At 42.2% G+C, this 27,346-nt stretch overlaps 1 protein-coding gene across 1 annotated transcript; it reads left to right on the top strand.

Moving 5' to 3' along the window:
• The first annotated feature begins 246 nt into the window (after positions 1–246).
• ptch2 (patched 2) lies at positions 247–27,346 on the top strand. Its single transcript, XM_058395707.1, has 22 exons — positions 247–904; positions 2,609–2,801; positions 11,217–11,406; positions 11,525–11,594; positions 11,744–11,835; positions 13,860–14,055; positions 14,150–14,271; positions 14,363–14,510; positions 15,252–15,383; positions 15,516–15,671; positions 15,767–15,859; positions 15,989–16,114; positions 16,847–16,965; positions 17,112–17,863; positions 18,569–18,711; positions 18,815–18,995; positions 19,084–19,364; positions 20,041–20,178; positions 20,299–20,441; positions 24,132–24,522; positions 24,612–25,134; positions 25,277–27,346. Exons 1-22 carry the CDS (start codon positions 767–769, stop codon positions 25,309–25,311), a joined length of 4,362 nt encoding a protein of 1,453 aa, XP_058251690.1. The 5' UTR covers positions 247–766; the 3' UTR covers positions 25,312–27,346.

The raw sequence follows: 27,346 nt of genomic DNA on the forward strand, positions 1-27,346 counted from the left end.
AGTAACTTCTTTTAGGCATTTACTCTGTGACATTGTTTAGACTATCAGCCTGGAGATATAAGAGACAAAAAAACTCAGTCCTTCTTATCAACAGACGGCATGTGTGATTGCGCCTGAACTCCCAGTGCTGCTGCTGGATTACTGAAAGAGCTCTCTCTCTCTCTCTCTCTCGCCCCTCCCGCCTCTGGGTTTTTTGGAGGGCTCTGCCTGGGTGGTCTCTCCCTCTCTCCCTCTCTCTCCGCTCCGGCGAGCTGTTGCTTAGCAGCTAATAATAGGCGATGTTTGCAAAGTAATTTGCCTCTTCCTTCGGCCAATGAGAACCAGAGCGCTCCTCCATCAAAACCAAAGCGCTTTTTTTCAGGCTCGACCGAGAGGCTTGCCTTCCTCCAAATGTTCAAGTGCTGCGAGAGCGCGGCCACACTCGCCGGAAAGAGCCGCTCGCACCGCACCGTCTCTCTCTCTCTCTCGCGCGCGCTCTCTCTCTCTCTCTCTCTCTCTCTCTCTCTCTCTCTCACACACACTCTTCTGATTGAGAAGGAAAGGAAAAAGGCATAAAGAAAGCGCGTCCAGACCGAATGAAGACCGAAGGATCTACACGGATTCGAGCCCATAATGTTGGCATGGTGCTGGAGGAGCTCGGCTCAGCGGAACACTAGTACACACCGATCTCCGGAACCGTGCGCGGCGGATGCGCTCGCTCCTGCTCACGGATTATTGAGGCGCTTCTCTTTAATTTTGTCCGCCTCTTCGTCGACTCGTTTGGACTATGGCCTCGGCTCCCAGAGTGGCGGGGGCCGACGGGTTTGGAGTTTTACCCCCGAGCTACACGCGCTCCGGTAACCCGGACCTCACCCGCAGACCCAGCTACTGCCACGCCGCTTTTGCGCTCAAACAGATCGCTAAGGTGACCGAAAACTTCCTCCGGTGGCGTGCACCCGGTTTTGCCTCTTCTTCTTCCCGGTTGTTTTACGCGTGGGGAATTTCACACTCTTCTAGTTATTTTGCGCTGCTTTAGAAGTGAGAAGAAACTAATGTGTAAACGCGTCCGAGCAGGAAGCCCAGTGAAATAACGGGACCGGCTATTGTTTTTTTTTTTTTTTGCGTTTTGTTGTTGTTGTTTTCTTTTTCCTTTAATTTTTTTTTTGCGATCCGTGAATGAGAGTAAGCTTCCATTCATTTGCAGGCAGATGTGCGCGTCTCGGCTCTGAGCAGGCACTAAGGCAGGTCTAAGGAGAGAGTAGTTCAGCCAGGGCTTCGTGTTTAATTCCGATCTGTCCTCAAGAGCATTTCACTAATGAAGTTGTGGAACTGACAAATAAGCGGTTTAATGTCGATTTGTTGTCAAAACTCCATCACATCAGCAGCCAGGCTTCATTATTATCGAGGCGCGGAGCAGTGAAGATTTATGAGTATAAGAAATTCTAACGTTGACTGATGTGTAAATTTTGTTCTTGTACCAGATCTACACTTAATCTGGACGTTAGGTATATACCTCTTATAGTGGGACAGTAAAAGGCTTTATTGTTATATTCTAAAACATCATAGTTAACTAGATTTAGACACACACTGTAATGTGTTTACACAGAGAACAGAGATGTCTGTGTTTTAATATGAATGTGAAAAAGGACTGGGACTGAAACAAAGTTCTCCACACAAGTAATACAGAAATCATACACCTAAAAAGAAATGCTACAGTTACAATCGTTAGAATGTACACACTTCCTCAGATGTGTTTTCAGTACAGCTTTTCAGAAACTGTTCGAGGAATGTTTTAAGAAATGCAATACCTAATGAAGGTTGCTCCCACATAGCTGCTGTGCATGTGTGTGGTCCACATCAAGCTGTGACATTTGAATTGCTTGGCACATGAAACTGGATAGTTCAAAATCGCCATTTCCGTTTCCTCAAAGCCAAATAGTAATACAGGCACTGATTACTTGCTAGTTAAAAAGCGCCAGTGCTGCAAGGTGGTCAGAGAGGAGCTTTCAGTTTGTGCAGCGGCTCCATGACATGATGTTTTATTCATTGGGCAGTTCAGACAGCGTTCCAGTTATCAAGATATGCAATAACATTTAGCTCAGAGAGCGCTTTCAGCTTTTAACCCAGGTCAGTTTAGATTCAGGAGAAAATAAGCCTGCACTTATTATTGAGTGTGAACAACATCGTTCTTGTACAAATACCCATACAAACAAAGCAGGAAAATCTAATTTGTGGGGATAAATATGATGTTGAAACACAGTTACCAAAAATCAAAAATATAAAGCTGTTTTGTTTCGTGTCGGTTTGTCAATTTTTGCTTGTTTCTTATGGTTTAACACAAACAGAAATGCATGTTTTTCCTTGTTACTTATAAGTTTTAATAGCAGTGATCACACTCTTTCAGAGAAATACATGGCCTGTATCTGGCAACTTAGACAGAGACTCAATTTCTTCTCAATGAATAATTCTCTTCTTCAATATAAAATCACAAATACACACAGTGTTGATGCCTATTCAAAAAAAAAAAAAAAAAAAAAGTTTACAGATCCAGGCTTTGTGTGGCATTGCTTTGAATCTGAAATAATTGTCTATGGACCAAGTGACTAAGTGTTCCTCTCTTGTGTCACAGGGGAAGGCTGCGGGTCAGAAAGCTCCGCTGTGGCTCCGGGCAAGATTCCAGGCTCTCCTCTTTACTCTGGGTTGTCATATTCAGCGACACTGTGGAAAAGTGCTTTTTATTGGACTCCTCGTGTTTGGAGCCTTCTCGGTTGGCCTACGCGTGGCCGCCATTGAGACAGACATTGAACAGCTATGGGTGGAAGGTGAGTCCATTCTTTTGGCCTTTTGGTTTTTTTGGCTGGGATGTTTGGGGATTGTATCCGCGAGCCAAATGAACTTGTTTGTGAGTGTTACATTCTGGTGTCAAGTCATGGGGGGTCTAGGAAAAGAGAGAGACAGCGCCATCTGACCATGCACACCATTCCTCTTGCTTCACTGCCTATTTTTGGAGAAGCTTCCCTGTTTTACTGCTCCACAAACAAGCTGACAGACAGCAGGGTCCTGAATGGAAATTAGATTTTGCTTCTAGCTGTACGGTTCTTGGGAGTTTTTTTTTCCACCAGCCACTCTGTGGGCTTGCAGTGTGCAGTAGCTAGGTCTTTGAACACGGGCTGTGGGCTCAGGAATTCCATATCTTCTGTCACGCACAAGTAGTGTTCTTTTTTTTTCCTAGCGCATGCAAGCCTTCTCTTGTTCTCTCCCCATCAGGCAGTATTGTTTGCCTTTGCACTGTGTTTTTTTTTTTCCTTCCTCATTTGACGTCTTTTCTGCACGCCTCACTTATCTCTGCGTTTTAGGGCATCTTTATTTGGTTTTCACACTGCCAAATTCCATCTAAGCCCCCTAGGCTTTCGCAGTGGTGCTGATCCCCTGCACAGATGGGCTGTGTGAATTGTTAGCCATCTTGGAGGCACTGACCCCTCCCCCCCTCTGGCTCTCTGTGTGGTCCTTAACTATTCTTGGATTCCATTCAACAATAAAGGCACCCTTTTCCTCTAGCGACAGGGAAAAAGAGAATACAGCTGAAGTTTACCCAACTGCTACACACATAAGGACATAAACACATACACTGACATGGGGAGTTACCATAAACATATTATATACCTAGTTTTAGTAACTTGTTAGTGCGTTATTCTGTGAGGTGGAAGTGAGAGTTCCAGGGAAATATTTGTCTTGCCAGTTTATGTAATGTATTGAACTGATTTCATTTTACACATCTTTTTATTATTCTGCACTCTTACTTAATATAGAAATTTCTAATATATATATATATATATATATATATATATATATATATATATATATATATATATATATATATATATATATATATATATATATATAAAATGTTGCATATTACTGAGTAAGTGGGTCATGCAGAGGGAGTTTCGAGGTTTGTCACATAATTAGAGTACCTATGGAAAGCAGACATAAAGCACAGGACTCACAGAGAGAGACGCAGATGCTGTGTCAGGGCGCTGTGCCTTTAAGAGGCAGGACCCATGTTACTAAAGTTTCTGCTTGCGTTGTTTCCCCCAATAGCCCATTGACAAAGCTGCTCACCACTGAATGGAGAGTAAGTGGTTTGGTAACATAGAGAGGTTAGTTCTCACACACACACGCACACACAAACAAAAAAGTCATTTGGACAAAGGAAAGTTATTTTTAATGGATCGTGTGTGATGGCACTGTTTGCACGTGTTTGTCTGAAAGTTTTGCCTTGCTGTAGGACACAAACCTGCTTAGGGAAAATCCAGTAAATCAGCCAAATGGTGCACAGGAATTCAAAATTAAAAATGGACACATAAGGTTCACTCTCACTTCCACTGGTTTACTCTGTAACTGTCCTAAGCTCACAACATACGCAGCATGAGAGTGCTGTCCATAAAAGTAAGAATGTAAATAGGCTCACGTTTGTCCGCCTGTGCATTTGGGATCATCTGCCACATCATCATATACCCTAAGGCTGTCACAGCTACACCCTCACCCCAACCTTTGCCCCCCACCCAAATGTCACCCTGGCCACCAGGACCACCCGGGCATCTGTGACTGCTTCCGCCTTCCCTCAAATAATGTGCGAAGATCACAGACCACAGAATGCTAGGGAGTTTGAGAAACCCAAGAAAGCCTTATATGTGCTGCTTTATGTCTGAATACACACTTCCTATCCCTTATGCTTTGAGCTTAATGTATCTTTCTTTTGAAAACTTAATGAAGCAGAAGACATAAGGGACAGGACACTTCTGATTCAGTACAACTCAGCGTCAGTCACTACAGTGTGTTTACATACACTTTTTATTCAGCTGTGGGTTTGTTATTTCAGCGATGCTTTTTAATCGGTAAACAAAATTTTGTGCTAATATCATTACCATGTGCTGTGCAAATTTAACTTTCAATTTAAATAGATTTCTTAAAATTATTTTTATGAAAAGTAAAAAATAGTCTGCCTTGGTTAAAGAGGGCTGAGGTCATTGCTGGAAGCTTGGGAAAGTGTGAGCTGGTCCCCATTGTCATCAAGAAGAAAAGGGGGGGTAATAAAGTAGAACGTGGGGTGAAGGGTTGGGGGCAGGGGAGAGCAGTGTTTTATCAGAGCTATCTTTAAACTTCCTACACATTGGAACTTTAGCACCATGTGTGTACTCATTCCAGAAGATAATTTGTTAGGAGAAGGAAGTAGGAGTCATTTCACCCTGACTCTCTGAGGTGGGCCACCATCTTGTTTCAATCATATAGCAAGCCATGAGAGAATGTAAGTCTGTTTCTCTTTCAGAAGGAAGGATAAACAACAGCTTGTTATTGACAAGCCATACCATTGCGGTGGGCTGGGAAGACCGAAGTGTATTCATGCACAGTCACATGACTAACAGAAACCTCTTTGGAAGGATTGTAAAGAATTAAAACGTTCAATAGATAAAACGACAAAAAAAAATGTCCACTGCATTAAAAGGACAGCACCATTTGTTAAACGGAAAAAGATGTTTGTGTACTCGTGCACAAGCTGAGGTTAATTCATCTCATCTGTCTTGACACAGTTTTGGTGCGCTTGACAGACATAGGCAACACAAGCAAGCTGTGCAAACATTATGGAAAAAAGAGAAAGCAAGGCTTTCTGGGTAGCAAGATTGGCTGGGATTTTTAAAGTCACCACACACTGAGGAAGAGTGTGGATGGCAGGAGAACCTCTTTAGCTTGAATGACCTTTCCCGTGAAAGTTCTCCACGTGTCACCTAGATACCTTGCAAAGTGCAAAAGGGAAGAATATAAGATTCTCATCATCTAAACAAGGATAAAAAAAAACCTAAGTAAATGTAACGATTAGAAATGATAGTCATCTAGCAGCTGCTTTGAGAGAAGGAACACTCTGTGAAGCATTATTGGATGTGAATGGCAGGTCGCAGCAGCTCAGCTACACAAATAAACTCATACTGCAGAAACTCGGACCTCACCAGTCGAAAGAACAAACAAGGCCAGAGTCAACCTGGGTCAGTTGAAAATGTTTATTTCAGCCCACCCCCTTCCATTTCCCAACCCCCTACATGCATCCACCACAGTCCAGACTCCCAGCCCTCGTTCCTCAAGAACAGCCTATGAGTTGAATACTCAATTCAGCAGGCCTCCCTTTTCCCCAGTACTGCTCTGCTAGTCACTTTGAAAGCAAAGAGCTGGCCCAGAGCTCTCCCTTCAAGTGTCTGACTGCATTCAGTGCATCTGGCTGAGCATTTCACTGACAAAATACAACATTTTCAGAAAATCTCAAGAGCTGTGCAATTAGTGAGATGGTTTTCAGAATTAAACTGTATTTAAAATGTGAGGAAGACATATAAAGGCTGCATTATGTGCTTTTTTTTTTGGTATTTTGGTATTCTTGTTATACCTCTGTAGGACTGTAAGTTCTATGTGCTCTTTCTATTCCCCATGATATTATGCTGCTCAGAGGCTGTCTTATTTCCACATTTTTGTCGTTGTGTGCAGACAATATACAGTTATTATATTGATTCCTATTTAAAAAATAAAATAACTCCTATTTTATATTTTATTTTTTTCTTTGTATGGTTCCTTCTTTGGCTAGAGTAAAGCAAAAAAAAAAAAAAAAATCTTCAAACTTGAGAAGAATAAAAATGGCTCTTGGGCTCAGTAAATTCATTTCCAGTCTGAATAAGACCAGCAATGTGGAAAAATTTTGCTTTTCAGCAAGGGATGAATGTATGTTTCAACTACACATTAAGCTGCATTAGCAGCCACTGGAGTGCCTAATGTGGGCATTTTTCCACAGCAGCCAACACTAGGGATGATTAGCATAATTAGTACAGGCCTGGCTATACATATGGAAATGGCCAGGGCCTAAATGCCAGCACTAGTGGAAATTTATGTCAGTGCTGACAGAAGCATCAGGTTTGAATAGATGGTAACAGGAGCTTAGATTTTGTAATCTGTCCTGATTTCTTTTTGGTTCTATTTTATTCATTTAAAAAAAATTAGATCAAAGTGTTACTTAATAACAAAATTGTAGTGAACAAAACACTTGACAGAAACACCCCTATAACAGTGTTTCTTTAGGTAAAGTGAATCCATCCCTCCCTTTTCTTACACATTGTTTCAGCTGCCTGGGAAAAGTCTCGATCCATTTGTTTTTGGTGAGTGGGTTTCTCTCTTTAGTTTTTCACTGTTTGTTGGGAAACATATAAAAAGGGCTGAAAACCAGAGTGACAAAGACGTGCACTGAATCTCCCCATGCCCTTGCCTCGGCTCTGGGTGAGCCAGAGGTGGCGCCATCTCCATCTCACCCAGGGGCGGTAGTGACGGACACAAATGCTCCTTCAGTGATGTCCCATTCATGGTGTCTGTGATTGAGAGTTGTACTCGAACTTCTAAAAACAATTGTACATTGGCCAAAATCTACCCTTTTGCTACCACAGTGTGCCTTCAAAAAGAGATGCAAAGAGCCTAGAATGGATAAGATGAGTCAAAGGCAAAGAGTGTAGATGACAAATAGACTAGGTCTGTGCCTGGTGCTTTTGTATGCTGTTGTATGCGTTTGTGCTTGCTGGCACTCACTTGCGCATTAGTATGCTAGTTTTTTCTTGGGTGGCAGAACCAGGTAAAAATGTCTCTTTCAGCACTCTTCCTTGTGGGACTTCCTCCAAATCAGCATGGGTCTTTTCAGTGGCCTCCTAATCCCACTAATCTGGTCCACAACACTTTGAAGGTGGCCTGGTATAATGGAGTGAGGACTCAGTGCCAGCAACTCCACACTACAGCACCACTTGCAACTGTTGCACACACACACACACACACACACACACACACCAGAAGCCACAAGTGAGATTGTCCTGGTCGAATGACTTCAGTATATTTTTTTCTTCCATTTGCAGCAAAAATTACAAACGTCACATAGTTTTATTTAAGTTTAAATATTTTTAGTGGTTTAATAAACTCTTGTTTATTAGTTTTTAAAGCATTATTATAGTTTATCAGGACCTTCTAAATTGTATTATTTGACAACTGTGTTTGCATGTTTATGTCATGCTTGGTGTCCCGCTCTAACTTGGAAGGATACAGTGTGTTGCTTGCTGAGTGAATGGATGGGCTGAAATGGGTGTGTAGGAGAAAGCTGCTGACAGGATCCAGTAAAGGGCTGACCCATGAAGGAAGAGTGCTTCTTCTCCATGCTTAATTACATATCAATTTCCAGACTGCCTGCTGGGAATGTAGGCTCTCACACCATTCTTGTTCGTAGTTCAAGCCGTACAAAAGGCTGTCCTAGAGATTAGGGTAGATTTAGCTTTTTAGCATTGGTGTTTCATCTACAGTGGAGAAAATGTGGGGCAGTAGATAAGCAAATGATTAGTTTACAAGATATTGAGGTTAGTTTGTTTTTCTGGTGGAAAGCAGTGGTTGGACCCTCCTGGTGGATAATTGGCCTGTGGTGGTGATGTCACTCCCAGGGCTGTGAAAAATGATGGGGAACACAAAAGAGGTACTCAGCCTGAGAAAGAGAAAGAGAGAGAGCATAAGAGAATCTGCTGATGGATCAATACACATTTTATTATATGTTAATAGAGTCTCATTTTTACTGCTTTGAATTAACTTTCTGTCTACTAAAATCCTTTATAGTTCCCCCTTAGGGCTGAACTGATTTGTAATGGGAAGTTAGGTAAACCTCTTTACAGCAAAGCCCAGGTTTCCTGAAAACCTATCCCTGAAAACAGCATAGCAGCGGAGCACTCAAAACCTCTCCATTCTCAAATACGTATTCCAGCTCCTTTGCCCATTTCCTCCCATTCCCTGTGGCTGTATTTCTGGCTGTGAAAGTATTTGCGCTCCTGTCTCTTTAAGCGCACAGCAGTGGTGGGTGGAAAGAGAGAGAGAGAGAGCAAGAGAGAAAGAGCGCAGGAGAGCAGAGCAGAGCTCCCATCTGGAGACTGGCTGAGCAACAGCTCTCACTCGGCCCTCTATCTGGGTGGTCCAGATGGGAGGAACCAGACACAAATAGCTATAATTTACTTCAGGAGCCCCTGTAATTACAGGCCCAAGGACTGCAGCTCGATTCCTGCAGATGTCTGAATGTATTAAATGTGAACATGGCATCTGAACAGCAAGAAAAAAAATAAAAAAATAAAATAAAATCAAGCACACATTTCTGTTTTGCAAAAGCATCAGTACATGGAAAGTACTATGGAAAATGTTTGAAGTAATGTAAACCAATTGCAAGAGAATTTCCAGTGACAATCAATGAGCAAGATACTGAATGTTTTGTGCATGTAATCAATTTGTTTATTTGTTTGCAGCCATTCAAGTAAAGTCACTGCTGTGTGTACAATAGCTTGGGCTTTGCATTTTTACTGACTTTATACATTATCCAAAAAGACTAGTCATGCAAGCAGTAGTCATATAGTCACGTACATCTGCAGAATAAGCAAGTCTTTTACTCAGTTGACCAAACCTGGGTGATGTGCTGGAGGCAAAGCATAGCTTGTCAACCAGTCACTGCAGGCTTGTCATCAAGTACTGGGATGTGGAAAGGCATACAGAGACAGGCTCTGATCTGGGCCACTGTGTGTTTCATGAGGAGTTGGCACAGCCATCTCTACCCCATGCACTCTTTTCACCACCGCCTTCGTTAATTAGGGGGTTGGACTCTAGATCTCCCTCAACTCTCTTTGATGTCTTTCATTTCAGCTCTGCGTACCAAATGAACAGTGTTTTTGCCTGTCTTTCCCTTCTTCTATTCCTCCAGTTAGGTCCAGCCATCAGCTTTTGTTCTCTAAGCCCACACACTCATACACACACTCACACACATGAATACAGACTGCTTCCAAAAAACCTTAGTTCTGTCAGGGTATTCCGGCTTTCAAACCAGGACACTATCAAGCCCATCCGTATTGAGAGCATTTTCTGTTCAAGTATCAGCTTGGGAATAAAGGGTTAGTCATGGAGCTCTCACATGACCAGGATCGAAGCAGTGTGAGGTGGAAATAAAGACCTCCAGGCCTGAGAATTGGGTTGTGGTACCAGGAAGTAGCTCCTGGGTTTGACAGAGCTGGATTACAACTTGTGTAGACTTTAGCACTCTATACATTCATATCTATATATCCAGATCGGCTGATGGCCAGTTTGTGTCTCCTATGATTGCTTACTGGCTTTAGGATTAAATTAGCACTCTCTAAATTCATATCTATACATCCAGATCAACCGATGGCCTCTTTGTGTTGTCTATGTATTGAATGCACACCATGCTCACTGGCTTCATGATTAAATTAGAGAATTTGAGTAGAGTAAATTAAATTATAATAAAAAAATTAGAGGCAACACTAAGACCTTTCATAAACTGTGAAAGTATATTTGAAGAATATAAATTTGATTAATTTAGACTTACTTCTGGAGAACCCTTTTGGATATCATTATATTATTTTTCTTTTTTGCCTATGTTTTTTTTTTTCATTAATTAATGAAGGAATTTTTGAGAAGAAATTGCAAATACTGAATCCAAGATAAAACCTGCCAACTGGCACTACGTTAAATATTAGTTCATTTCTGCTATTAAGGGAATTCTATGCACATTAATAAATTTTATGATCTTTTTTTAAGCCTCTGAAATGTGGGATGACTTACTGAGTGCTGTAGAGGATGAAGCCAGGAGTTGTTCTATCTTTGGCCAGGCTACTCAGGCTCAGTATGTCCTTTGAATAGTGAGGTGGCAAGGTTGGCCGAGAACCGGGCACAGGTTAGCCTGTATGCTCCAGCCACTACAGTTTGGAAGAATTTACAATGGAGCTTGTGCAAACCTTTGTCTTCCTAGCTTGGTGAGACAGCATTGGTGGTATCATATACTTTAAACAGCTCTGGCTTTCTTTTCCAGCCAAAGTGTCTCATGTGATCCTCACATCTGTTTCTGGGATTGGTTGGATGTGAGATACATATGGGAATCACAATTGCAGAGCCTAATTAAGCCGGGTGCTTATTGAGAATCCAGATATCTATCTATCATCATTAAACCTAAAACAACTTGTCTGGTTGGCTTGTACCTGATACCTTGTTGCAATGCATAAGCGTTTAGAGAATGAAGAGTTGGAAAAGCAAGCTAAATGAACGTGAATGTCCATCTGTCTTTAGTACTAAACATGCGTTACTTGATTTTTTTGTCTCACCTCTTTTCATTCTGTCTTCCACTCTTTTAGCTGGCAGTAGGGTGAGCAGGGAATTGCGCTACACAAAGGAGAAGCAAGGAGAAGAGGCAGTGTTCACCTCACAGATGCTCATACAGACACCCAAACAGGAAGGAACCAATATTCTTACCCAGGAAGCTTTGTTGCTCCACCTGGAGGCAGCTGTGTCAGCCAGCAAAGTCCAGGTGTCTCTTTATGGAAAGTGAGTGCAACCTCCAGAAAGATTATGGATCATTTTTTTATACACTTACAGACTTGAGATTCTATTACAATAGTTGCATAATTTAATGTATGGCTATTCAAACAATTTCTTTCCACAGATCCTGGGATCTTAATAAAATATGCTTCAAATCTGGAGTCCCTATTATAGAAAATGTCATGATTGAGAGGGTAAGTTACCATTGGGACATTTACAGATTGATTCCGTGATTATTTACATTTGCTCACATCAAAAAATACTATAGCTCACTCTTTGTCAGACTTTTGTTATAGAGTTGCTATAATGGTGATTATCTAATTTTTCCCATTTATTATTTCAGATGATTGACAAGCTTTTCCCCTGCATGATTGTGACCCCACTGGACTGCTTCTGGGAGGGCTCCAAACTGCAGGGAGGCTCAGCCTACTTACCGTAAGTATGACTCTCCTGTCTGACACACAAACACATAATAGATATGCATAGCATATCTCAGTTCAAGTTAACCTCAGCTGGCTGGACTGGGCATACCTGACCTCACTGGATGTTACATATGCTCTGTTAACAAGAGCACCCCCCCACCTACAGGCAACACTAGCTGTGACAAACTCCAACATCAAGCTCCAAGCAAAAGCTCCATTTAGGTTGTTGATAAGCTGGGGCTTGTTTCCATCATCACCTGAACTTGTGCTGTCATCAGAGCTGTGATGGGGCTCCTTCCATTTTTTCACCCATCTTGCTATCAAATCCATGCAAAAGAAGCCCTCATGGATAGTGGACAGAGGGAGGAACAGAAGCAGTGGCTGCTGCTGGGTGGGTAGGAGGCGGGGGGTGGGTGTCCAGGCGGGTGGAGGGGGTATGCTTTTGGTCAAACAATGGTAAGCATTCTCTGGGTTTACGACTGAGTGTCCATCAGTGAGGGGGCCCCAGCTTTGTCAGCACTGGGTAACACTGTGCATTCTCATGGTAATCGCTTGGGTTCTGAGCTGTAAGTTGTCCAACAAATAAAATGGGCATTATTCAAGTCTTGGGCCCAGAGAGAGAAAGAGAGAAGCATGCAAGAAATTTACAGCAAACTTTGATCTTGTACCTATTCCTTCAAGTTATCAGCATGTTGGTTGGACAGGAAGAATATGAACTGCACTTGCTTTCGTCAGTTTTTATTGATATCTATAGCTTTAGAAATAAAATTTTAATCGGATTATGCATAGATGTACATGCAATAGATGGACATGTGTTTATGCTATCTGCAGTTCTCTCAAGGGGCTCCAGCCACTGCCTCTAAATTTTAGGGCTTAGTGTTTTCTTTTTTCTTTACCAAACAAATGATTTTCTTTCCTTAGTCTTTCTCCATGTGTGCATGGAGCTAGGGGTGAAGCTAATGTTTTTACTTGCTTTCACTTCAGTAAATTTGAAGGTTTTAAACACAGAGAGAGAGAGAGAGAGAGAGAGAGAGAGAGAGAGAGAGAGAGAGAGAGAGAGAGAGAGGAAAAACTTGACAGAACAAAGAGCAGCAATCTATGGAAAAACAAAAGGACCTAGGCCAGTTCACTCAAGCAAAAAATAGGAGATAAAGGAGGCTCTCTTTGCAGGCAGGAGCAAAGGCGCTTGGTATGTGGGAATGGGAGAGGCACAGCTTTATTCGAAGCTACTCTTCATGAGTTATTGGAGATTGGGCCCAGTGTTAGGACATTATTCCCTCTCTTTCCCTTCTGCAGCCAGCACTGGCCACTCTGAAAGACCCCCCCATACATTTGCACTCTCTTAGGTGCATATATCAACCTAGGTTTGCATCTCTTTAACAGATATAATCAGAAGAATGACTAGAATATCACTTTTTGCCAGCAATTCTGTGACACTGTGATAAAAAAGATTCCTGTGGAGTTGCAATTAATCTTATCACAGTGGCCATGATGAGGTGCTTCCTCATTCGCTAAATATGGATCTTGAAATATAGCCTTTAGACATCTCAATACAGCATAGTGCTTTCCCATTATTTCAGATGTAGATTCGAGTGGGGCTCTTTGGTATTGAGAGGGAGGCTGTGGATTAGAGTCTTTAGCCAGAGGCCCGGCAAGCATCAGTTTTGAGCTATAGAATGGGTTAGTGGAGAGCTCGACCCACCGCGACTGCTCCTGGCATCTTATCAAGATGTTTGGGAGGCAGAAGTAATTGTTATGACTCTGTGTACAGGGGTTAAGATACTGGAGCCCATGGCCTGCCAGCGCTTTATGCCCTAGCCGTGTAATAGGATAATAAACGCTACTTTATGCTGTGGCTGTGGCCCAAATGAAACCAGCAAGAATCTAGTGCTGTCCAAACTAGAGACCAGGCAGTATTTAATGGTGATGATGGGAAGGAAGATGCCGGGTGGCACTGGAGCTGCTATTCAGACAACCAGAAATTAATACAGTCATTGATGTGATATAAAATTATTTAATGCATGTTGTCTTCTACAGTGGGATGCCTGACATTCAGTGGATGAATCTGGACCCTCTAAAGCTCATGGAGGAATTGAGCCAGTTCACTTCACTTGAAGGTTTCAAGGAGATGCTGGACAAGGCTCAAGTAGGTCATGCCTACATGAACCGGCCCTGTCTTAATCCCAATGACCGAGACTGCCCAGTCAGTGCCCCCAACAAGGACCTGCGGCAGGTGTGCATGGACCTTTTATGATGAATGCCACATTACAATGACTGCTGTGTAGATTTTTAGGTGATTAATTTAAATTTGTCACTATCCTGTTTAGAATCCAGATATTGCTATGGAACTACAGGGTGGCTGCCATGGTTTCTCAAAGAAGTTCATGCACTGGCAGGAGGAGCTGATCTTGGGGGAACGTATAAAGAACTCACAAGGTTTTTTGCAGAGGTGAGATAGGAAGATGATGAGACAGGCAATGCATACAGAGAGGAATCTCTACACCATGAGATTCACCCACTACTTCCTTTTCCTCTTGCAGTGCAGAGGCTTTGCAGACCATGTTTCTCCTCATGAGCCCTAAACAGCTATATGAACACTTTAAGGATGACTATGAGATCCATGACATCAACTGGAATGAGGATAAGGCCACGGCCATTCTGGAGTCCTGGCAGAGAAAGTTTGTTGAGGTATTTTTCTGTCCCAGTGCCATTTAAATAATATAAGAGCATGTCTGGATGTCTGGATTTACCTGTTATAGAGGTCATGGTAGGGGTGTTTCTCTTGTTAAGGGGTTTGTTCTGGGGATTTTCTATGTTCAAAAATGGCAGTTTGCGCCTGAATTCCATCAATCCTCCACGTAGTAAATGGAGTCCTCCTAGGAGGCCTCTGTCAGACTTCCAATTATAGAAACAATCTGTTTTTTGAGCTAACTGACACCTAGCATTCTGAGTGAATAGGGGAACATAGTTACAGAGAGAGAGAGAGAGAGAGAGAGAGAAATAGTGAGCACAAAGAGGGAAGTAGTGTTTGGAAGAAAGGGGGCAGGGCACTGTAAAAACAAAGTGCCGGCATATTTAGTTCCCCTTCAGGTTGGCTCTTCATAGAACTGATGGAGTAGCCTGAAGGGTAATCACATCTGATCCATCTGACCCCTGACCCTGGCATCTGTGCTCATTATTCTATGCTTATCAAACTTCCTGTGGGCTCACATCATGTTGTTGGTGTGTTGTTAGCATTTAAAACATGAGGTAAACAGCTGGGGAAGTCATTTTTAAAGTCATCACAATATGAAATACAAACACAGATTTCGATATTTCAGTAATATTCTATATACTGTAATATTAAAATTTGTGTACCTGCTTGCAATTAAGCTTCATTGCTTCTTGTAGTAGTGTCTGATGTTTTGTGATTTTGGGTTCTCTTTCTAGGTGGTCCATGGAAGCATTCCCCAGAACTCCTCCTCTAACGTCCACGCTTTTTCTACCACTACACTCAATGACATTATGAAGTCCTTCTCAGATGTCAGTGTCATCAGGGTAGCAGGAGGTTACCTGCTCATGGTAAATAACTAGTTACAACCACTATGTTATTATAAACGTGCTAAATATATGCACTTAAAATGCTTTTGCATAACCCATTGTTTTTTGTGTGTGTGTGTAACCCAGTACTTTTGTGTGTTTATGTGGGTATAGCTGGCCTATGCATGTGTGACCATGCTCCGCTGGGACTGTGCTAAGAGTCAGGGGGCAGTAGGGCTGGCTGGAGTGCTGCTGGTGGCTCTGTCTGTAGCTGCAGGTTTAGGGCTATGCTCTCTGCTGGGGTTGTCTTTCAACGCTGCCACTACACAGGTACACACACAGACACTCTTGAACATGCCTAGTACCTGATTCAATTAAACAATGTTTGGACAGATTGTAAGAGAGAATGGTGTAATCCTCCACAGGTGCTGCCGTTTTTGGCGCTGGGAATAGGGGTGGACGATATGTTCCTGCTGGCTCATTCTTTCACTGAGACTGGCTCCAACATCCCCTTCAAGGCATGTGCCTCTCTTATAACCACAACCCTGCTATGTCAATTATTTTGAAATATATTAAAAATGTGTGTGTGTTCTGCTGCTGCATGTAGACTGTGTGTTTACTCTGTGCTTCTTGCTCCCTGTGTATAGGAGATGACTGGTGACTGTCTCAGAAGGACTGGCACTAGTGTGGCTCTCACCTCTATTAACAACATGATCGCCTTCTTCATGGCAGCCCTAGTGCCCATTCCTGCTCTTCGGGCTTTCTCATTGCAGGTAGAGATTGTACTGTGAATGTGCATGTGTTTTATGATTTTGTGAGTGAGAGACCTGGAAACATCTACACCTTTTGATTGCTATTCAGTAGGCTGGCATGAACAGTAGTACTCTAAAAAGGTCAATGAAGGGTAGGCATAATAAATGAGGGACTGCTTTTGTTATTTTTTTTGCCATCCTTCTTTCTCTCTCTCTCTATGTTTATGGCTGCTCCCCCTTTGTCTACTTAAAAACGAAGCCTGTCTCTCAGATTCTTATAGAGAGTCAGGGAGCAAGATAGAGAAGAGAAAGTAATAGGATGAGTGAATACTCAGTATATCACCAAGCTGTCAACCCACATTTCTCTGATCTCTCTAAGCGAGCACTGGGTGGTCCAGCTCTTTAGTGATATGGAGTATAATGTCTGCCCCAGGCAGGCAGGTTGTGTGTGTGTGTGTTGGGGGGGGGTTTAGGGGGTAATACTGCTCAGGCTAGTCGTATCCTTGGGAGTCCCCTTTCACTAGCTTGTTGACTATGTTTGGAGTAGAAGGAAGAAGGAGGGGGTAGAGCTGTTTGATTTAGGATGCATATTTTACTTTCCAGGATTCAGTCTCAAGGCACTAAAACAGTAAGGGAGCTTGAATGTGAAGAGTGTTTTTTATCAAGTTGAGACAGCAGCTGTGGAGTTAGGAGTTGTAAATGAAAGTTCTGTGCCTTTCTTCTAATCGCTCTTGTACTTTTCACTGTTTCCAGGCTGCTGTTGTGGTGGTATTTAATTTTGCTATGGTCCTGCTCATCTTCCCTGCAATTCTCAGTCTGGATTTGCATAGACGTAAGGACAAAAGACTGGACATCCTCTGTTGCTTCTACAGGTAGCTATCAAAGACTGCATTATACCTTTCAAATTCCTGGTTAATAATAAACCAGTTCAAATCAGAGAGTCAGCTACGCTAATCTGTTGGAAGATGTTTTGTTATTTAATGTTAAACATCATTGTTGTTTATGTGTCTTCATACAGCCCATGTTCCTCTCGAGTAATCCAAATCCAGAGTCAGGAGTTCTCTGATGCCAATGATAACCACACTCACCCTCATGGCCCAGCCACCCCCACATTTGCTGGTTCTACCATCACTACCAGCACCCACATCACCACCACGGTGCAAGCATTCACTCAGTGTGATGCTGCTGGTCAGCACATTGTCACCATTCTGCCCCCAACATCTCAGATCTCCACCAGCCCTCCCTCTGTGGTGCTGTCTCCCCCAGACCCCAGACCAACTGCTGACCTTTATGGCTCCCAGCTATTCATGCCCTCCAGCTCCACCCGGGACCTGCTAGCCCAAGCAGAGGAACCTCAACTGGGGCGTGAGTGCGTGCCTCTGCCCTTTTTGCAGTGGAACCTGCCCCGCTTTGCCCGAGAGAAGTACGCACCTCTGCTGCTTAAGCCTGAGACGAAGACAGTGGTAGTTGTGGTATTTGTGGCATTGCTCAGTCTTAGCCTCTATGGTACCACCATGGTCCATGATGGCCTCTACTTGACGGATATTGTGCCCAGGGACACAAAGGAGTATGATTTCATTTCAGCCCAGTTCAAGTACTTCTCTTTCTACAACATGTACTTGGTTACAATGGATGGCTTTGACTATGCCCGCTCTCAACGTGAACTCCTGCAGCTTCACAATGCTTTCAACTCAGTGAAGTACATTGTGAGAGACAGTAATCAAAAACTACCCCGCATGTGGCTCCACTACTTCCACGACTGGCTCAGAGGTAAGAACTCATTGCTTAAATCATTTAATCTCTCTTATTGCTTATATCATTCCTTGGGCAAGACAAACATAAATTAAAGCCATGATTTATAGGTGCAAATATACTTTCCTGGAGATTACTTTATTGAGGCTATTGTTCCTACTTAAATTAATGATCTATACAGTTTTGGACTGAATATTTCTACTCACATGAAAGTGAAATTCTGCGAGACCACAGGTAAGGGAAAGAGTTCAGAGAGAGTTCAAGCTATCTGTCATTTTTTCCCCTCCCACTCTGGCCTTAGGGAGGAAGATCAGGAAGGGTCAGGGGTTATCTCTGCCTGCTTTTGACCTCTGCACCTGGCCTTAGAATAGAAAAAGCAGAATAAACTAGAAGAAGAAAATAGAGCTTGGTCAGAAAAACTGATTTAGAGTGAAAATTTCTTTTGAAAGGCAGTGGAAACTGGAGGCAGTTCAAAGGGTTTTTCTCTCTCCAATGCCTGTCCCCCTATGTGATTTCCTTTTTTGTGTGGAGATCTCTGTAATTAAAGAATGGCTGAGGAAAATGGATTTTCAGCTGTTGCCAAGCTTTGTAATATGAAGGGCATGAAAGGCTCTCACTAGTTTGTTTATTCAGTTTTCGCACACAAATCAGTGTGTATTGATAGGTATTAACTCATCTAATTTAAGGAAGTCACTTTCTAACATAACACTTTATTTGTAACAGGACTACAAGCTGCATTTGATGCTGATTGGGAAGCAGGCAGGATCACCTATGACAGTTACCGCAATGGTACTGAGGATGGAGCATTGGCTTATAAACTCCTCATTCAGACCGGCTCTAAGAAAGAGCCATTCAATTACAGCCAGGTATGTGGAAAAATGATTTTCAATGTTTATTGTTTAAGTGTTTGACTAATATCTCAGTTAAGGTGCAGAGGCCAATACTCATTCAGACCTGTTTCTTCCTTAGCTGACATCTCGCCGCCTGGTAGATAATGATGGTCTGATCCCCCAAGAGGTTTTCTACATTTACCTGACTGTGTGGGTCAGTAATGATCCATTAGGCTATGCTGCATCACAAGCTAATTTTTATCCCCATCCTCATGAGTGGATCCACGATAAATATGATACTACTGGAGAAAACCTACGCAGTAAGTGTCCTCCTTAAACTATTTCTCATTTAGCAGGACCTTTCTGTGCACACACTGTATGTCTTAATGCCCTGTCTTTTTCTTTCAGTACCGGCTGCTGAGCCTCTGGAGTTTGCCCAGTTCCCCTTCTACCTAAATGGTCTTCGTCAGGCCTCGGACTTCATTGAGGCCATTGAGAGTGTGCGCTCTATTTGTGAAGAATTTATGCGCAAGGGCATCCCAAACTACCCCAACGGATACCCGTTCCTTTTCTGGGAGCAGTACATTGGCCTGCGCCACTGGTTCCTGTTGTCTGTCAGTGTGGTGCTGGCCTGCACCTTCTTGGTGTGTGCTATCCTGCTGCTCAACCCCTGGACAGCCGGCATTATTGTAAGTCCACTTTCACCCTTCCCCTTCTTATGTCTACTTTCACAGGAAGAGCTTTGTTAGCTTAGAAATTGAGCATAGGGTGCGTTCAAATCCCAACAATACTACAGTCATCCATGGCCAGGAGTATAAGAGAGTAAAATAGCCTATTTTTTCTGGGAAAGGGGTATGGAATTACATTTTTTCCTGTCATTCAGAATGACACTAACCTGTGGGCATCAGTAAGCTCACATATTCACATATCAGTCACACAGGAGTCTTCTCTGAGGATGGCAGGTTGTTCAGGGGGATCAAATTTTCACACACTAGACTAACTTTTTTATATTTTAATTGGATATGTAAGAAGGTTTTTATTATAAAAAAACATAAAGGAGTGGCAAAGCTTTCCTAAAACCTTTTACCTCAAACTGCCTTTGTCTAGATATTTGGGGACTGGATAGATCTGCCCATTTGTGACCTTGGTCTGCTAAACCCATCAATCAGTGATGGGTTTGGAATGGGAGCAGTTTGTATTTGGAGGAGGTGGTTGTGAGGGGTAGGGGTGGGGGGTGGGTGGGTGTAAGTTTAATGACTGGGAAACATTCCACACAAGGTGGTGGGGCCTTTTGCCCAACAGAGGGTTGCTCAAGATTGGTGGCATGCTACAAATTTAATAAGACTGTCTTCATTTCTTCCTCAGGTTTTTATCTTGGCTATGATGACAGTAGAGCTGTTTGGCATTATGGGTCTGATCGGTATCAAGCTGAGTGCCATCCCTGTGGTTATCCTTATTGCCTCTGTTGGCATTGGAGTGGAGTTCACTGTGCATGTTGCACTGGTAAGGGAGAAAACATTTTACAACGTTCAGAATTTCCCTACAAACTCAGAGTTTGATTTCTAAATATGTAAGCAGGGTATACATAGTGACTCTTTGCTGTTTTACTCCCTGTCTTTGCAGGGCTTCCTGACTGCCATCGGAGACAGAAACACACGTGCAGGTGTTGCTCTAGAGCACATGTTTGCACCTGTGATGGATGGCGCCATCTCCACTCTACTTGGAGTGCTCATGCTGGCTGGCTCTGAGTTTGACTTCATCATGAGGTGAGTGACTGACGGTCTTACAGATACTACTGAATATCTACATCTTACACTTACTCACGCATACTTACACTTATCAAACACATACTGAGAACTGTCCAGAGTTATGAAGGTTTCTTGCTATGTGCTTTTTTTCAGATTATTATAAACTCAGGTTTTATGTAAGCAAGATTTTTAGGTACTTCTGCCTTTAGGCAAAAAAAAAACAGATGTTCAGGGTTAGAGCATGAGGGGCAAGTGTGCAGGTGGCCATTTCTCACTCCTCACCTGACCTTGTCACTCTTGCTCCAGAAGTTCAGGCCATCCTTACCAGGCCTTTAGTGTTGTTTTATCACAAGAACAAATGTAGAAAACATCAAGGGTGTGTAACAGCTGCTCGTAAACATGTAAATACCCACTGGGTGGTGACACACATTCTGAACCCTTTTCTTGGGGAGTACGTCAAATGTCCAATCATCCGGTTGAGAGCTTCTGTGCTTGAAGAGGCCACCACATAAGAGGGATGCTTGCCCAGTCCATCAATGGGTTCAACTGGTCAGGAATGCCTCGACCAAAATTCAGAAAGCCTCGGAGCACTGCCTTTGGCCTGCTATTTTCCCTGTCTCACTTAAATGTCTGGCTCAAAAAAGAGCAAATAGCAGTGTTTTTCTGCTGAATCTGGACTCTGCTGGATCCTGACCACAACCTTGAGAGCAGCCTCAAACAGACCCACAACATAAAAATGGCTTAGTTAGAGAAGAGAGTAGAAAAGAGAAGAAGTACGTTGAAAAAATCTAAATACCCCCAGGGTGGCTTCTTGGCACCACAACTATTCAGACATTCTCCAAGAGTTTGAATGAAGTCAGATGGTGAAAGGAATTTTTTCCCTTTTTCCTCTTTACCCTAAAGATTGAGACAAAGCTGTATAAAGAGGAGGTGGAGAGGAGGAAGAACAGTGTAGCCTGGTTGTTTGGGAAAGGGGGTTCCTTTTAGGACATTGGTAAAGTAGAATGAGTTGGGGGAGGGGGGAGGGGGGAGGGGTAGTTGGAGCAAACCATTTGGAGGGTGCAGTGTGCCAGCACTGGGGCATTCACACTGGGAGGTCCTGTTTAGATGTAGGGAGAGAGAAAAGGGTGGAGGAGAGACAGCACGAGTAAGCAGGCCCTCTAGCTGGGGAGTAGCATAAATACGGTCCTGTAAACATCTCCTGGCGGTGGGACACTGAATAAACACCAGAACAAGCTCAGCAGCCCCTCTCAGAAGGAGCCACCCCTTCCAACCCCTGACTCGGAATGGAAAAGATTACAGTTTATATAAACAACAGAATTCCTAACACTAGGTCTACTCTGGAGGTCTAACCCAAGTGGGGCCCATGGATGGTTTCTCACTTTTTTCACTTTTTCTTCCTCTGCATTTTTTTTCAGCTTTAATAAATTATGCTCAACTATCAGAATGTTGACTTAGTGAAATATACAATTATCTTTTCTCAAGTCTTTTCATGTATACAGGAAACAGGGAGTCAGAATGCCTCTTACAAACAAAAGGTGGACTCCAGTACAGCCTGAAACAAATGGCTATTAAAACTTCTAAACAACTCATGTTTTCGTTTCTTGGAATAGTGCAAGCAATCTGAAAATCTTAACTGCCTCACTCCTAGGACTTTCCCCTTAATGCTTATCCTCATCAGAATCCAGTTATCTGACAGGTTAAAGGTTTTACAGCATGAACGCATGTTAGCTGGCTCCATGCACAAAGTACAGCTGTTAATGGGTTTAAATACATCTCAAATGTGATCACAAGTGGTCACTGAAGACGTGTTCATAATGCTAGGTATGAAGTTCTCCATTTACTGGGTGACCCGAACAGCCAGGATGCATGCTAATGCTAGGTGTGAATGGGACCCCTGTGTGCACAACGCTAGCTGTAGACAAAATGGATCACACTTGAGCAGAAAGCTCCAGCCTTTTTTTAATTAGCCCGGCATGAGTGCAGGAGGTTGAAGGAGGGTAGGTGGAAACAATAAGAGCAAATTTCCTCCTTGTTTTTGTGAAAGATCACATGCTTCAGACAGTCTGTGTCTTAGTGTTGTATAGAATTCTAACCTGTTGTCAGAGGAAAGTGGTAAAACTCTTCCATTTGGAGAGATCCTTCCCTTTAAAGAAATAAAGGTAAACTCCAGTTTAGTGTGTATTTGGATTATAATGAGGTGATTATAGTTCTTTTGAGGTGAAGGTATGATTAACCGTTATATACAAAAGCTAAAATAGATACAAGCCAAAATAAAGATTTAGTGGGGCAATGGCTGTCTGACCTCTTTTTAAAAGAGAGTTTTATTTATTGGCTTGAGAATCCTTAGCTAGCCAAGACAAACCTATGGGCTCATTGGAAGAGACAGGTCAATGGACAGCAGCCTCCATTCTAAAACATGAATGCTCCCAGCAGATGTTCTAGAACTTAACTTGTTTAGTCCACTTCTATTGGGTGTGACATAAGGGAAGATGTGTGTGTGTGTGGCAGGGATTGTTAAAAGGAACACTTTAAAGTCCCAGAATCCACATCCTTATTTTTCCAGACTCTGTTTTTCTTTTACTTACCTCCAGATATCTGAACCACAGCTAGAAGACTTACATTGTCTATGTATGTTTGAGCTTTTAACTGAAGCACTCTCTAATTTTCTCATGCTCTCTTTCTTGTGGTGAGGGGCGAGCCTTTCCTTTGGTGCCATGAGCTGAAACCCAGAGACGCAAATTCTCGTAGCTCTGCAGCCCATTATGACTGCCTCTGTACTAGCACGCCAGTCAGCACACATAACACAATGGTAGAAGCTCTACTTAGCGCTTTACTCAACCTGCTTAGAGTTACACCACTGTAGGGCTTCATACCTCAACAACAAGTGGTAACACTGTATAACTCACCATCTCCAGCTAGCTTTGGCTTAGTGGGGTGATATTTCTGCCAGCTTTAAATTGTCTTTAGTGGAACAACTTTTACCCACTTAAATTTATGGTTAATCTGGTCTAGATTTACTTAAAATAAGAAAACAATCAGTGCTACATTTCAGGGCCCATACTGGATTTGGTGGACAGTGTAAAGAAGCCGGTACTGCTGTTGTGTGATTAATTCTAAAGTGATCATAGGAAGAGGAAGAATTAGAGGTGGGGAGATATAAGGGTAGCTAGCCTGCCCAGCATAAATACAGATCTACAGTATCTTGCTTAAGGTGAAATGGGATCTCGGTGAGATGGGATATTAAGTTGTTAAGAGGAAAATTACATTAGCAGCAGCAGCAGTAGCTTGGTGGTCATGAAACAGAGGGGGTTAATAAAAGTATGCTACAAGAAAGAGAGAGCAAGCTTTTTGGAACGAGGTGAGTGTTTCTGACGTGTAGAATCCGCTCACTAATATAAACACACTTATTCAGGAAGTGCCAGTGCAGTGGTGATAGATGAGGGTTCCCAGAGGGAGCAAAAGAGAGTGCTTGCGCCAAAGATGGAGCGTAGGAATTTCTCTCCAGCTTTGTCCGTTTGCCAGGGGAGAAGACATGGCAAGAGGAAATGAAGGGAGGAGAAGTTTGAGAAGCAACATAGAACCTACTGTTTTCTTTCTTTCTTGTTATTGACAATGGCCACATCATGTCACCTTTAGGTTACATACGTTAATTTTGTGTGTGTTTATGTTAAGTAAAATGTGCGTCCCACTTTTGTTTCTCTAAAGGTACTTCTTCGCAGTGCTGGCCATTTTGACATTGTTGGGAATTCTAAATGGCTTGGTATTGCTGCCTGTTCTGCTCTCAATAATGGGCCCTCCAGCTGAAGTCATTCTTGCCAATAATGCCAATGGCCTCTCCAGTCCGTCACCAGAGCCCATACCCAGGATTATGAACAACCATGGCTACTATGCTGGGCACATCCCCAGAGCACCACGACAGGCCTTCACTGAGGTCTCAGACTCTGAGTACTACTCCGAAACGACCAACACATCTGGGATTGGTGATGAGGACTACAAGCACTGTGACAGAAATGTGTACATAACAACACCTACACAGCCACCAACTTCCCACATACTGCTGGAGGCCAGCAAGAACCCATCTTTTCCAAAGCTCACAGTAAGTTTCTTATAATGGATAAAGTTGATAAAGTGATTACTGCTGTCTTGTTATTTGTGATCACTAAGCTGATGACTTGTATTTCCCAGGTTGTAAAACCTTATAATGAAATTCCATCTGCAACATGTCAGAAAGATCCACCCAGTGAGACCGCCCAGAATGCAGTAAATTCCATCAGTTCACAAATCACACGATGGGATGACAAGCCGGAGTACCAGGGATCTAGGAGACACCCTTTACCCAATGACAGTGCATATTCTCATGGGAGGACTACTCACTGTGGTACCAGGCTACAGCAAGGCAGAGGGCCACAGCAGAACAGGACTAAAGCTCTGCCCCATGGTGGCAATACACTGCAGCAGCCAAGCAACACTGTCACCATGGTTACGGCCTCTGCCTCAGTAACCGTGTCAGTGCACCCCAATCTGCCGGGGTCATATCAGGGTACGATGCAGGAGGTCTTTGAGGATAGCGTGTTGGACTCTTTTGAGAACTCTAAGAGGACTTCACAAACTTATGGGAGAGCTAATCAGCCTTCCAAGAGAGACTCTTTGCAACTACAAGATCTGGAATCCATAGATAACAACCAGCATCAAGCTAAACAGGGTCTAGGTAAGGTTAATTAACCATTTGCATAACCTTTTCCTTTCAACAACATCAATTCATGCTGTATATTTCAGTAAATGTGTTCATGTAGAGCCAAAGGAAAATGTGTTTCTAATTGTGTTTCTTCTGTTTTGTGTGTGTGTTGTAGGTGGTACATGGACCCAAACAGCCAAAGACTGCTAGACAGCACACATCGTCGCCCCCACAACCCCACAAACCCTTTGTCTGGAATCTATCTCTGGCTGTTTTGGGAGGTCCCTATGCTCTGTCTTTCTGAACTGTACATAAACCTCACAGATAAGAGGATTTATTTTAAAAGATTAAAATTATACATTTATAAATATATATTTTAATACTAAAAGAGGGGAAAACTATTTAAAAGAGTACTGTATCACTTGTGTATTCTCTTATGTAAAAGTCAGATATATAAGAGGATTCATAGGCTTTGTTTCCTCTTTTGTAAAGATTGAGAAATGTGTTATATGTAAAAATTCAGAGACGTTAAATATTAGGTTATTGCAAATGAAAGGTCAGTGTTCTTTTTTGCTGCTATACATCATATATGATGAGATGATTTGCCTTGAAAATGCGTAGTACCCCCTCCTCAATGTAAGTTGTAACATTACATTAACATGTTCTTACACTGCAAACTTCTTCAGCTAGTTCCCAGATTACATTACATTTATACCTGCATTCATTTGGCAAACACTTCTATTCAATGTGACTTAGAAGAGTGTCAGAAACCTAAACCCGTTGAGCTCCCACTGCACTGTTCCCTGATGGTGTCTTGTCTTTGATTGCACTGTAACTTGGAGAAACGTTAAAGAGATATTCCATTCCGTAATTAATTTAAACAAAAAATCTCCCTACCTTTATTTTATTTACAGCAACCACTGTGCCTTTTGTTATTTTACATACAGTTGGAAACTATATTTTACATTAGTGAAGCTAATTAGAGTAACGGAAAATTTCTTCTGTGGTCTTAAAATGAACCCCAAAAAGGTTTCTCCATCTTTAGTATGTTATGGTCTCCTCAGTCTGTTGAGGTCAGTAAAACATGATGGTGTGCTTCAAATGACATTCACCTCCTAGGTATTTTTGAATTCATGCATTTTTTTATTTTTATTTTTTGCATTTGATGCACTTGAATACAGTCAGAGGTTTTTTATTTTATTTTATTCTGTTTTATTTCTATACAGTAAGTCTCACATTTGTCACAATGAAGCTATGAGAGATAAAGCAGGTCAACTCTATGGTCAATACTGAATTATCATTTTCCCCAAACGTCACTCAGAAAGGGAATCTTATTAAAGTAACCAGGGGAGGTTAGGTTTTTATTTTTGTTTTGCTGCTTTAGAGGTAATACATAGCTGAAGTCCTGTGCAATGGTGGATTTGGTCATTCACCTACAGGCTTCTCCAGCTAGGCCAGTGTATCACTCAAAGAGCTCATTCAAGCCAGTATTTCTTCTTTTCTGTCTCTTGGATTTTGAGTTTATTTTCAATACTTGTCACAACACTGCCAGGTTAAACCCAGGGAAACATTAGATTTAAGTGGCAGCTTTTTTGTGACAGAAACTAGAAACAGAACAATATGTAGCTACTGAATCTAACAAAAACAACAGAAATCAACATTACGACAAAGTCAAGCAAGCGATCCATGGTATACATGTACATGAAGTACATGCATGGTGAGATAGCAGAAAGGAAAGACTAAGGGGATGGGGGTCCTGTACTTCTATTTGAAATGTATGTCATGCCATATGAATTATTTATATAAAAAGTTTTATTTTTGTAGTTTGTACAGATGTTAGTCACTAGACTGATGTTATATTTTTAAAGAGTAAATATATTACAAATGCAAATATATATATAATTATATCTATTTGTTGCTTTTTTGGGGGGGGAGGTGTAAAATTGGTTGAAGTGGAGGTTTTCACTTTTTTTTTTTTTTTCTTTAGATGAAAAGACATTTTGTTTGGAAAATGAAGGAGGGGTGTGTGGTTGTCACTATCCACTTTGTGTAGATGTCCTTGCCTTTCTTCTTCGTTTTAAAGATTTGAACAATATCTATTTGTTGTCTAAAACACTGACTTCAGAAATCCATGTGCAAGAAAAAAAAAAAAAAAAAAGACACACAACCGTTGTGTGACCATCATTTCCCGTCACCCTTTAATGAGAATTCAACTAACAAAATAAATGTTAAAAATCAACTTGAA

This window comes from Hemibagrus wyckioides, linkage group LG07 (genome assembly GCF_019097595.1).
Source record: "Hemibagrus wyckioides isolate EC202008001 linkage group LG07, SWU_Hwy_1.0, whole genome shotgun sequence".
In the NCBI taxonomy this organism is placed as follows: Eukaryota; Metazoa; Chordata; class Actinopteri; order Siluriformes; family Bagridae; genus Hemibagrus; species Hemibagrus wyckioides.

Coding starts and splice junctions, on each gene's coding strand:
- ptch2 (XM_058395707.1), top strand. CDS start 767: ATGGCCTCGGCTCCCAGAGTGGCGGGGGCCGACGGGTTTGGAGTTTTA. Junction 11,595..11,743: donor AAAATGTCATGATTGAGAGG/GTAAGTTACCAT, acceptor TTATTATTTCAG/ATGATTGACAAGCTTTTCCC. Junction 25,135..25,276: donor TCAAGCTAAACAGGGTCTAG/GTAAGGTTAATT, acceptor TGTGTGTTGTAG/GTGGTACATGGACCCAAACA.